General features: G+C 56.5%; 2 protein-coding genes across 3 annotated transcripts; both read right to left on the bottom strand.

Moving 5' to 3' along the window:
* Window positions 1–308: 308 nt before the first annotated feature.
* LOC104366589 (P2Y purinoceptor 1) lies at window positions 309–2580 on the bottom strand. The gene has a single exon (XM_009973539.3). It carries the CDS (start codon window positions 2226–2228, stop codon window positions 1191–1193), a length of 1038 nt encoding a protein of 345 aa, XP_009971841.2. The 5' UTR covers window positions 2229–2580; the 3' UTR covers window positions 309–1190.
* A 3665-nt stretch (window positions 2581–6245) lies between these two features.
* Window positions 6246–12051, bottom strand: CCN5 (cellular communication network factor 5). 2 transcript variants are annotated; one of them, XM_033003615.2, is made up of 5 exons: window positions 11938–12051; window positions 9324–9540; window positions 8448–8699; window positions 8051–8244; window positions 6246–7532 (listed from the first exon to the last, which is right to left on the bottom strand). In XM_033003615.2, exons 1-5 carry the CDS (start codon window positions 11995–11997, stop codon window positions 7509–7511), a joined length of 747 nt encoding a protein of 248 aa, XP_032859506.1. In that variant the 5' UTR covers window positions 11998–12051; the 3' UTR covers window positions 6246–7508. The 2 variants fall into 2 exon arrangements, with proteins under 2 accessions (XP_032859506.1, XP_042657005.1); XM_042801071.1 differs by lacking the exon at window positions 6246–7532 and having other exon boundaries at window positions 7689–8244.
* Window positions 12052–12625: the final 574 nt, after the last annotated feature.

A 12625-nucleotide genomic window follows, 5' to 3' on the forward strand; every position in this document is an offset into this window, starting at 1 on the left:
TCCAAAGAGCGCAGCGTTCGTGGGTCAGCACTTTCCCAGAACGGGCTGATTTTAACTCACAAACCACTTCCTTCAGCCAAGCTGCATGCTCTGCCGTTGCAAATCACATTGTTCCTCTCACAGGACTAAAACGTTCAAGCTGTTCATGGTGGGGAACAGCAAGAGCAAAAACCAAAATGCTGCTTGGCAGCCTCTGCTCCCTCTGAAGCAGAGATCCCCAAGACCTCCTTGGCAACAACAGGACTGCCCTTGCCATTGAACATTGCCTTCACAAGCCTTTAAAACAGCATTGCTTCTATTTTTTTTTGCATGTCTAATCTTTAATAGACATATCTAATCCTCTCACAAGGTTGAATGAAAGAGTTAGATGAAGACACCCACCTGAAGATTTCAGAACTCTCCTGGGATTTGCCTGCTGAAAGCAGCGGTTCAGGCTACTGCAGTCATTCGCCTTGCAAAAAAAAACTTCCAATCAACAGCCTCCAGAAACTTTAAAATGCCAATTTGTTGTCTGCTATACGCTCTTCCAGAAGTGAGTAATGCTAAAATTCTTTTTTCTTCTGAGAAGGAGGTGGGCAGTAGAGGATAACACAGAGCCTGAAGCAGCTCAGTCACCCAAGAACAACTAACTCAGGAACTGGCACAGCTTAGTCATATATTTAAAAGCTGATATTTTTATGAATATTTCCATTCCCAAAGCACTTCCCCCCCCTGCAAAAATTTACCCTCTCAGCTGTCCTGAGATGTAGGTAGTTAATTACCAGAGCCCTCTCCCTAGGCGAGGAAGGATTCCTGTCTCAACCCCATGTCCTGTGGGGAAGAAGAGATGCAGTGGGGGGGGACAAGGCATCGTTCACCCCTATCCCTCATTCATTGAGGAGCTTGATGAGCAGCCGGGGAACCAGGGGAATGTTAACCCGCTTGGACCGCTGCACTGGAGGACTGAGAAATACTTCAGGACTGGAGTAAACACAATATTAAATTCTTTCCATCTCCAGGCATACAGTAGGCAAAATGGTTGGGTTGAGTAGCTTTTCTCTAAAACATGGTCCGAGTTTGCTCACAGATGTGGCCAGTGATGCTGCAGTCACCGCCTCTACAAAACGGGCATCAAGGTAGAGGGGCTGCTCCCAAGAAGGGGCTAAGTGCAAACTGAAGTGGTGCATCCTTTGGAGGGGGTGTTGGGTAGCTCAGAGCTCATCAGAAGCCTCCTCCTCACAAAGAATGATGCCCATCTTCTTATCCACCTGGGAAGAGGTGGACCCCAGGGACTGCCTGACTCTTTGGTGGATGGTCCTCATACGTGACAAGCAGTCTTCACTGGTCATCACATAAAGCAGGGGATTGAGGGCACTGTTGAAGCAGGCAAGACCCCGGGTCACCTGGTAGGAAACGTAGATGTTCTTTAAAGCCTGTGTGCAGGACCCTTGCAGCTGCCAGCGTCGAGATAACAAGTTGAGGTTTCTGAAGATGTGGTAGGGGAGGAAGCAAATGGAGAAGAGGACCATCACGAGAATCACCAGACTGATGCTTCTTCTCCGGAGGCTGAGGTCCACAGTGCTGTTCCTGCAGAGCACCACCACCACGTGGCAGTAGCATCCGATGATGATGAGGAATGGGATGACAAACCCAGTCACAGTGATGGCCGTGGTGTACAGCAAGTAAACGCCCAGGTTCTCGTGCCCCGTCGTGTCGTGGCACCGCATCCCCGTGCTGTCCATCTTACTGAAGGCGAAATCGGGAACCACCTGCGCGACGACCCACACCCAGACCACGGCGCTGAGCCACACGGAAGAGGTTGCCCCCTGGTACCTGCCCCGTGCCTTCAGCGGGTGCACGATGCCCAGGTAGCGGTGGACGCTGATGCAGGTGAGGAAGCCGATGCTGGCGTAGAGGTTGAGGTGGAAGAGGCCCCTGGTGATCCGGCACCAGCCGTGCCCGAAGAGCCACACTCTGCCCCGCAGGTAGTAGCTGACGAGGAAGGGCAGCGTGCTGACGTACAGCAGGTCGGCCAGGCCCAGGTTGCCCACCAGCAGGCCAAGGGGATGGCGGGTGCCTCGCCGGGGTCTGGTGCAGAGGTGCCACAGCCCCAGCCCGTTGCCCGCCAGCCCCAGGGGGATCACCACCAGGTAGACGGCAGGCAAGAAGCGCTGGGTGAAGGCGGTGTCCACGGGGCACGGGGCCCCGCTGCCGTTGCCGGGCCACGGGGTGAGAGCCTCCGCGGCCATCGGTGCTGCCGCAGCCCTGCTCGGGGGTGCCGGTGCCTGGCGAAGCGGCGGCCGGTGCCCGCGGCAGGGGTGGGGCGGCACCGGCAGCGCCGTGCCCAGCGCCAGCGGCTGCCACGTCCCCCCGGCACGGGCTGCGGCTGCCCTCGCCAACCCGCTCTGGCCGGGCCCCGGTCGGAGGGTTTGGGGTGCGGGGCTCTCCCCTCCCCGAGCGGGAGGAGGATGTGGTGGTGAGGGCGGCCTCAGCAGAGAGTCTCAGTGTGCGGCGGCTTCCGCCGCTCCCTCGGCGCCTGCCGCCAGCCCGCTTGAGATATTTTGAGCAGGGAGCCAGGGACGCGCAGGCCCCCAGCTATTTCGGACGCTGTGCGCCTGGAGGGAGCGGGAGGAAGGGAGCACGGAGGCGGGAGAGGGGCTCTGCCTCAGAGCGGGTGGGAGATGTCTTCTGCCAGGGACCAAAGCTTTCAGCCTGCTGTTCTGTCCCACTCGGGGCGAGGAGAAACCCCCCATCCCTCCAGAGCAGGGGCTGGCAGCCCCCCGAGCTGCCCCTCGCTTCCACTCCTGACAGCCTTTCTCCTGGCCCCGCCGCTCAGACTGTCCTGTCCACCCAGAAGCGCGGGGAGTGGGCAGAAGGCAGAGAGAAAAAGTGGGGGCAGCAAGCCCCGCTCCCCGCCGAACCCTACAGCACACAGCAACAGCCCGCTCTTGCTGCCTGTGTCCCTCCCCAAACACAAAAATCCTCCTTTCTCCCCCCTCCTTTTGAGTGGTTTTCACCCGTGCGGGGGGGAAATGTGAGACAGGCTGTGACCCCCCTCTCCTGCCTTCTCTGTCCCAGGGGATGTCGTGCAAAAGACACCCAGATACTGTGAGGTTGGGGCAAGAGCTAAAACCAGCAACCCCACAGAGGACCCCCAAGGAAAGTGAGCTCTCGTTTGCATTGCTGGGCACCTGCTGCTGCATCAATGAGGCCAGAAATAACTTTATCTCCAGGTGCAGGAGTAAACAGGCCAGCAATCAGAAGGGAGAAGGTTTACCCTGGCAAGCCATAGGGAAATGGCCTTGGCAAAACAACTTCAGGTAAAAGGGTGGGCCCAGGAATGGCCACGGCCAACTGCTTTCCTGGAATTTGATCTAGGGCGAGGAGTGGGAAGAGGCTGGTACCTCCTCTGCCAGTGGGGAAGGAGGGGTTGAGTCCTGCTGAGCCACCCTGATTGCCCTTCCCTCCTTGGGAGCAACCAGACTTCTCTGCTGGACTATGCTCGGACACGGCAGGTTGGGCACACAGGATGGTGGTAGCTGCTTGTTGTGGGTATCAGTGTGTTGACTCCAAAAAGCGCTTGCTGGAGCAGTTAAATGACGAGAAAGTCTGTGTTATTTCCTGCCTACACCAGAAAATCTAGCTGCTATGGGTGTGTCCCGAGAAGTGAAGCTTAAAAGCCGTTTCTGTGGGGTGAGGATGTGGCTTTTCTGAGGTTTGCAGAGAGAGGCATTGGTGGGTCTGTCCTTCTGGAGGAGCAACAACAGCAGCAGAGGAGGGGGTCCATGGGGGTCCACCCCTCAAGAAAGCCATCCTCCATCCTGCCTTGCTCTTTGCCCCCTTCACCTCCATGTGTTTCAGCTGCTCCTGCAGCCTGGGGTCGGAGTGGCACTTCCAAAGCAACTTTCTGGAGGGGCGAGTGTGCAGCGAGATGAGCGGAACAAACTGGGAGCAGTTCCCTTTGTCCCAAAGCATCATCCATTGGGGAAACTGAGGCAGAGCCTGGCTGGGAGGACTACTGTAATCGTGGGAAGGGTCACAAGCTGCTCTCAGCAGCGTGGGCGAAACTTTCTCTGTCCCCAGAATGAAGGCTTGTGGCTGGGTGCCTCCTGCCATGGGAAGAGAGGAGCAGGGCAGGGCGCGGGCAGCACAGCCTGTGCCTGCCTGCAGCCCCGAGCCCTCCGTACCTCCGGCTCCCTGGGCCTGCTGGAGGCACACAGGCAGCACCATGGCTCCTCTCCCGTGCCTGCCTCGTGTGTGGTTGAGGTGTCCACTCGACCCATGATTTCACCCACAGCAGAGGTGCTACCGCCCAGCTCTGCCCGAGCACCCCGTCTCGGGATGCTCCCTCCGGCGCCCGGCTCCCGCAGCGATGCTGCTGCCAGGGAGCTTTCAGGGAACCAAGTCAAAGCTCTTCACCAACAGCAAAAAAAGGGCCTTGATCTATGTTTTTATGGAGCACCGTGCTTCTGTGCTTGGAGAGGCATCTGAAAACGTGTAGCTTTAATGAGGGGCTCATCCAGCCCTTTCCCAGCCAACTCCATGCGTTTAAAAGTCATCAGCCATGAGAATGGCTTGGAAAAAAATTATAATATATGTTGTTTACTCATGGAGTAGTGCACACTTTCAGCTTCTGTGTGTGGTTGTGCTGAAGCGGGCTGTGATCTGTTGCTCACCACTGGTTCAGGAATATGGTTGTCAAATCACATGCCATTTATGTGTGCAGATGTGGCAGTATGCCTTGAGAACAGGGGTGAGATGTTTTCTGGTTTGTTGTTTTGTTTGTTTGTTTGTTTGTTTTGGTTTTTTTACCTTTACAGGTGACCATGCTCATCTGTGGGTGGCACACACACTACTGCCCCACAAGAGGAGGCAAAGCCCAGGACCTGCTTCATCAGAGGCTGCAATAAATGTGATCCTCAAATAACTACATGTTTCCAGGGTAGCAGGGCTCTAGAGAGAACAGCAAATAGCGTGAGACTGGCAATCAAATTGCGAGAGTTGCTTTCCCTGTATTCTTAGGGAAAAATAACTCTGATTTATTTAGATTCATTAATTCATTATTTAGATGTTTTCTGCTTAGTGAATCAGGGAGAAATGACATTTTGCAGAAAAAAAATAAATAGCAGAGGTGCGTTGAGTCATTTCTGTGTGAGATGAGAATTGCAGGTTGCTGCTTAAAAGGTGACCTTTTGATTTTTACCATCACCCAGAGGTGGCTGGGCAGGATCTGGGAGGGGATGAGAGTCCTGGCAGCACTCCCTGCCAGCAGCTCACCCAGCCTTGGTGGCCATGTCCCAGCATGCTCAAACAAGAATTGGCTTAAAAAGCAGGATTTTCAATACACAGAATATGTCTTATCCATGTCAATCGAGGAATATGGTGGTTTTAAAGCCTACATGAGCCTCGTGTCACCGCTTGTTTGGCACGGCTATTGCAGCAGTGAAAAAAGTCAACAAAAGTTGCAGCCCGGGCCATGTTCGTTCTGCAATTTGCTGTCTGCCAGAGGTTCACCACAGCCCCCATATCAAACTGAATTAATGATTTGTATTTGGTCAGAGCACCAGATGACCACAGTAAATAATTCTCTTTGTAAGTAATGTTTTACTGCATGAACAGTGAGATTTGTTGGTTTACTTTTTCCCTCCCCAAGAGATGACTGAAAAGCATCCTTGACTTTCTTTTTATTGTCAGGACTTGCAGGGGCTGGGGGAGCAGGCGAGTGGCTGCCTTGGCCCTCCTGCCTTTTCTGCTGCTTGTGGGGAGGCTTTTCCCCAGGCAGGAGAGGGGAGCTCCCTCTGCCATTCAGCATTTTACCCCTGCACCCCCGAATCTGCCCCGGTATCACGGTGGCCTGGGTCGGGAGGACAGTCAGCTGGTGACGATGGTGGCATGATGCCGGGGGCAATCCTGCTCCAGGGTGAGCGGAGGAGGTGTGGGGCTGGCAGGGGGAGGGATGGGTTACAGGGGGAGAGTTCGGGCTTTGGTTTTGGGGAGGCTGAGGAGCGGCGTGGGCTGGTCTGTGCCTGGGGCTGCGGACCAGCAGTAACGCAGCCAGCGCCACGCTGTGCTCTCCCGCACATCCCAGCAGCGAGTGGAGACCCAGGCACCACCGCTCCCATCAGCAGAGCTGATGGAGCTTCCTGCTGGCTGAAAGCAAAGGCGCAGAATTTAATCCAGGATACAGTATCCTGTAATAATATTTTCAGTGCTTTGATTCACATTTTTTTTTTTCTTTTTTATTTTCTTATTCTAAGCAGCCTGAATTGAGGTGCCTCCAAGCTGTCCCGTCCTGGGTCAGGCCTTTCCTGCAGCCTGTGAGCAGCAGGGCTCCCGAGGGCTCGCCGGAGCCGGGCTCACCCCGCACTGACAGGCCCAGACAAGCTCCACACCTAGATGAGCACATCTTTATTTTCAGTTCCACGAATACACATCTACGCTGTCCGTACCTTGCCTGCACACGTCACCTAAACTGCTGCTCCTTTCCAGTTGCCCTTCTCACCCCGCTGTGGGACTTACGTTCCCTCTGCACACTTGTGCGAGGCCGTTAGAGGGCATTTGGGTTTCATTTTTCAATCACCCAGCAGGATTATCACTGTGAGAAAGTAAAGGCAGAGCTGCCGAGCAGCTCTCCTGCACCGACTCTTGCACAGCTGGAGCAGCTCCAGCCCGTCGGGAGAGGGCCCCGACTCATCTTTGCGATTTGTTTTCTCTTTTTCCTGCTTTTCTTTTGGCCGTGGCTCGTGGGGTATGTGCTTGGATGGCAGGCGGTATGTCTGGTGCTGCAGAGCGGTGTCTCCTGCGACTGAGCTCCTCGCTCGCCGAAGCCCTGCCAAACCACCAGCGCTTTGGAGAGGAGGAGGCCAGGCGGAGCAGGAAGGTTCGTGTTTATTCTGGAGAGATGCAGGGAAGGTGAATTAGAGCTGCCATCAGGAGGACGTCTCTGCCCCTGCCCAGGAAGGCGGCTGCTGGGTTGCGGGGTGGGTATCGTGGGATGGCTGAGCTCGTGCACGGTGGAGCTGCTCAGCCTGGCACGGCGGTCAGTTGTGGTGTGCAGCCCGATGTACCTGCTCCTTCCCCGGGGGACCAGGGCATGAGGGTTCCCCCCGGGGAGCTGGGCTTCCAGGTGCTGGAGATGGCCTCTCTCGCAGCCCCTGCGGAGCAGAGCTGTGTGCATGATGTGGTGGAGGAGCAGCATCACCTCTCCAAAAGCCCCACTGATCCAGGAAAGGACCAATTCCTGGTTTCTTGTGTGGGTTCACGCTTGGGACAGGGTTTTCCCGTTTCCCATTTCATTCAGCCTAAGGAACATGGGGATACTGCCCAGTAACCCTGGGGCAAGTGCTGGGTGACACGGGCATCTTGTTCTCTATTTCCACCTTCCTTTGCAGCCAAAGTCCATCAATTCTTCCCCAGTTTCCCAGGGGACACATCCTCCATCTCCACTGAAACCACGGTGCTGTGGGCTTGTGCCAGACTCTTTGCCGGGACGAGGCGTTGGCTCTGGGATGCGACCGGGGTGGGCACAGCTACAAATGACCTCCTTGTCCCCTCTAGAAAGACAGAGCAGAGAGTGATGGGGAGATGGAGCAGGGTGGTGGCGTGTCCCTCACATCTAGGGAACAAGGGCATGTGGCAGTGCAGGTGCCTGGCCCCAGAAAGCGCTGGCTGCATGCAAGCAAGGCAGTTTTGCACTGTGTCTGCACTGGGGCTGTGCCAGGCTAATGAAAGGAGTGGCAGAGCCAGACAGGAGCTGCAAATGCATCTCTGGCCATAGGGGCACGTTGAGCTCACCTGTGTGGCTCAGGGTTATGTGGGATCCACAGTGCTCTTGGATTCAGACAGCCAGAGACCCCAAAATTCAGGTCTGCACCTGCCATCAGCTGTTTTCCAAGTGAAGTTTCAGGAGATGGTTTACCTGTCCCTGAGAGACGGTCAGCTCATGGCTGAGGAGGGGTGAGAAGGTGCTGAGAGGTAATCGGGGGTCCCATGGCTCATGTTGGCTGGCATTTCCCTTTCTTGGTCAAACGTGTTGCCCCAAAGCACCAGCTTTACCGAGGCCCTCACTTACCGCCGGGGCTGCTGCGGGCAGAGCCGGGCAGGGTCTGGCCATGCAGAGCCGCCTCTGAGTCTCCAGCCGGCAGTAGCGGTTCTGGTTGGAGACGCGGATGGAAAAGCCCACGCCGCAGGTGGCCGAGCAGGCGCTCCACTCCGTGCCCCACTCCTGGCAGGGGTACGGCAGCGCTGGGGACGCTGCCCTGGGCGCTGGGTGAAAAGAGATGAGGGGGAAAAAAGGTGGTTGGAGGCAGGCGCTGTACAGCGTGCCCTGCGGGTGCTGCGGGCATCGCCCTGCACGGCTGAGCAATGTGCAGTGAGGTGTCTCCTGTTGATGTTCCCGGTTTGGGGTGAAGGGGACATCCCCAGAGACCCGTGCGGGCATCCCCTCGCTGGCACATCCTGCATCTTACCTGCCCGAGCATCCTGGAGGAGGTGCTGGTCCCGGGCTTCGCAGATCCACTCAGGGCAGCACTTCCCCGGGATCTCCACGCGCCGTGGGTAGGGACAGTCTGGGGTGGGCAACCGCACATCCTCCTGGCAGAGTGGGACGCAGGTGAAGCCCCCATCCAGGCAGCGGCACTGAAGTTTGCAACTGGGCTGGAAAACCTCCCCATCACGATAGACCCGTCCATTCACCTCACAGCCCTCCTCGCTGTCTTCAACTGCAAGTGATGGGGAGCCCGTTAGGGACAAAGTGACAGAAAGCTGGGGATGGCAGAAGGTGACTGCTGGGGGGAACTGTGGGGTTGGCACGAAGGGACTGAACAGGGGGCAGCAGAAGTTCCTGAGAGGTGTGTGGGGCACACATAGGTTTGTAGCAGCGCACGCATCACCCAACCTCCTGCCCTTCCCTGCCTCATCTCATCTCTGTTTTTTCAAAGCAACAGCTCACCAGTTGGTGAGGAACCCACTGCCCTTCAGTTCTGACCACGCCTTTCGGGGTTTTCAGGCTAGAAAAAGTTCCTCTGAGATTTCTCTACAGGACCCCCAGGCTGCAGCCCCAGCAAGGTGACTGCAGCATCCCCAGGGCCCCCCTGTCCATCCCGACTCAAACCACCCTGAATCCCCGGTTGGTAAATGGCATGGGAGCTGCCTGGAGCTGCAGCACAGCCCTGCGGCCAAGCTGTGTGCATCAGCCTGAATAAAGCTGCTTTCAGAGCCTTAACTGCTTTCCTGAAATGCGGGATGTCTGGTGCTGGCCGGGGGCCCTGGCCGGAGCTGGGGTGTGTGCTGGGTGCTGGGCTGCGGGGCATCCCCAGGGGGGGAGCGGGCACCCCTGTGCTCACAGTTGCAGGTGGCTCCTGTCCCCGTGGGTGCCATGCTGTAGTCGCAGACGAGGCCCTGGCTCTGGTCGCAGACGTGGAGGAAGTCACAGGGCTCTCCCAGGCGCCGGGCACAGACCTTACAGCAGCCGCAGCCGTCCAGGACAAGGGGGGACCCGCGGGGGCAGCGGGGTGGCACCCAGGGGCAGTAGCATGGTCTCCGGCACAGCTGGGCACACACCTGTGGAGGCAAAGCCATCACTGATTCCATCCACGTTGTTTCTTGGCTAATGGCCGCTATTGCACTGGGACAGCTGCATAACCTCCTCTCAATCGTGGGGACAGATTTTTGGTGGAGGGAGTCTCTGCGAATCCATGGGAATACGGTGAAGCAGCCTGGAAAGCTGCTGTCCCCTTAGGACACAGTGTGGTGGGCACCTATGGAAAATCAGGGAGAATCAGGGGTGCTCAGCACTCTGCAGGATGGGGACTGAAATGCACCACTGCTGTGACCGCACAGGAGGAGGAGGATGGAGCTACGAGGCGAACAGCCCAGGCAGTGGTGGTGATTTGATGGGGCTGGCAGCCCCGGAGGGAGCCGCACGCTGCCCCAAGCAGCCCAGCGGGAAGGAGGGAGGGCAAGCAGCCCGGCCCCGTGCTCGCCACCCAGCAGCGGGTTGTGCCCAGCTGGAGATGTGGCTTTGCAGGGGCTGAATGCACACGGTGGGGGCACAGCACCTCACCCCAAACCGTCTTAACAGCTCTCACGCGCGCCAAGAAACAAGGTGTCACATCGGCAGCGGGGGAACTGAAGCCAAGCAAGGGTCACTGCCTTCCTTCCTGGTCCAGCTGCCTCCTCTGCCTGTCCCTGGCTGCAGCATCCTGGGCCTGGCCTGGCCCACTGGGCAGGGAGCCCTGAGATAGGCACGTTTTTGAGGACTGGGAGCTACATTTCCCCTCCTAGCTAGACTGAGTAATCGCTTTGGCAGGGCCGTGCACCACAATTGTGTGCCTGCTCGGCCGACTGTTTGCCAGGGATGTGCCTGCAGTTCACCCAGGCAGGTAGGTGTTGATATCCACGGCTCATTCTGCTTGCACAGTTACCCTGGCACAAACAGCTACTGCAGGCAGCACTTGTGCCCCCGTCGTGTCGTACCTGACAGGGCTGTTGCCTATAGAGTCTGAAGCCAAGTGAGCTGGCTCTGCAGTTTGGAAGTGAATCCTTTGCCGGTGCTGGCCTGACAGCACGCGTGAGCCCCGCGCAGCACAGCCCTGCTGCTCAGCACCCCGCGTGCTCTACTCGCTGCACGGCCAACACGAGCAGCGCGGGCAGCAGTTCAGCAAACATGCAACCAAAAAAATTCATCCCTGTGCTGGTCCTGATACTGGTCTCTGCTGAGACTGCCAAGAGATCAATGGGTTCAGCTGGACCACGTGGATTTTAGATACCATTTTTCTTTCTATTTTAGTTTCTCCCAGTAGCATCAGGTCTGACATGACCAGTTAGAGAAGGTGGGTACTGGCATGCTCTCAGTTTCGCATTTGCAGCAGTTCAGATGTTTTTTATGGGCCTGTAGAAATGTCAGTGCCAGGAGATAAAATGTATCCGAAGTGGGCTGGGCAGTCTGGGTCTTGTTCTAGTTTTCTCAATGAGCAGCATTATTAGTGTGGCAGAAACCAGAGAGACACAGGTGGCAGGGACTGGAGGGCGGGCTGCGGTGGCCCACTTTGGGCTGGGCACAGGAAGGCTCCTGGTGATTCTCCAAGCACTCATGAGAGCCTGGGGCAGGAGTTATTTCTCTGTCACTGCTTATCCAAGCAGCCAAGGGTATTTTTCACGTTTCAGGAGGTTGGTATTACAAATCAATGTTTTAGAAAGATTAGCCAAGCCAACTCCATTAATCCATTTGCCCCTGCTCCTTGTAATTAACTTGTCTTTAGATGACAATGTGTCTCCTATCAGAGATCTTAACTGCCTGGGAAGGGAGTCAAATAGGCACCAGGCTGCCCTGATGTCCCAGCTTGCAGAAGGTCTGCCTCGGGATTCAAGCAGCAAGTAGAAGAACTTGGAGCTGAGACACCCCAAACTTTTAAACTTTCCTGTTCTTTGCACTGGCAACTATTTTCACACAAGAGTCCAAGAGGAAAAAAAAAAAAAAAAAAAAAAAATCCCTACAACAACCCAAATCCTGTCAGAGCTATTGGCTTTGCATGAGCATCCCGGGGAGGGGGGAGAGCTGAGTAATGCTGGGGCTGGTGCTTGCTGCTTGGCCCTCTGCCTCGGGAGCCTGGGCAGGGACCAAGGAGTCTGCAGGAGCCGCTACCGCCAGGCTGCCGGCCGCTCGCTCGCAGGGACACAAACCACAGCCCCGGGAGCGCTGCGGGGACGGGGCAAGCAAACGGCACACATTGCTGCTGCTCCTCTGCGCTCCCTGGCCTTGCACAACAGACGTCTTTGGCCCATGAACGTTAAGACCCTGCTGCTTAATTGCAGATGTCTCTCCCAAGCATAGCTCTGCCCCCAACGTTAGCCACCGGGCTCGCTGTAGCACCCCAGTCCTCCCTGTATCTCACTTTGCAAGAACCGGGCTCTTCCCCGAGTAAGACTAAAGCTGCCCCAGGGCCCCGTCTCCCTTACCTTGGAGAGGATGCAGAGGAGGGAGAGGAAGAGGAGCTGCTTCTCCAGCTGGAGCCTCATGCTGCTCTCCCCTCCGCCACTTCAGCACATCACCCCCCAGGCAGTTTGGAGGCAGCGACGTATTCGCAGGTTTTAAAGCCCCGAGTAGGTCCTGCTGGTGTTTATACTCTCCCTGCTCTGATGTCACTCACAGGCTCCAATATAAACATGAGTAGGTTTGGACAAGCCTCAAGATTTTCTTTTTTTTTTTTTTTTTCTTTCTTTTTTTTTTTTTTTTTTTTTTTTTCCAGCCCACATTCCAGCTGCCATTTCCACTCCCCTCAAGGTGAGAATGTGCTGTCCACCGAGACAGCAGGAGAAAGGGAAGGGATGGGAGAGGGGCTGGGGAGCCAGGCTGGTGGGGTGAACTGGCTCCTTGCTGCTAGCCATGGCCAGGAGGGATGATCCATGCCTCTTCCTACTGATGAAGGTCAGCGCAGACAGAGCCAGGGTCTTCCTCCTGGGTTTTGAAGGGTTTGGCAGGGTTGTCCCTGATACCATCTGCCCTGGGCCATTGCCATGACTGAGCAGGAGCGGGGGACCCACCCCTATATTTTAAGCTGAGCGCAGTGCCTGGCAGTGCTGTGGGAGAGGGGTGAGTTGCCCACGCTGTACAGAGCCCTGAAGTCAAGGGCAGGATCTGGTCCCT

Source organism: Tyto alba, unplaced genomic scaffold (assembly GCF_018691265.1).
Source record: "Tyto alba isolate M040663 unplaced genomic scaffold, T.alba_DEE_v4.0 Super-Scaffold_33, whole genome shotgun sequence".
Classification (NCBI taxonomy): Eukaryota; Metazoa; Chordata; class Aves; order Strigiformes; family Tytonidae; genus Tyto; species Tyto alba.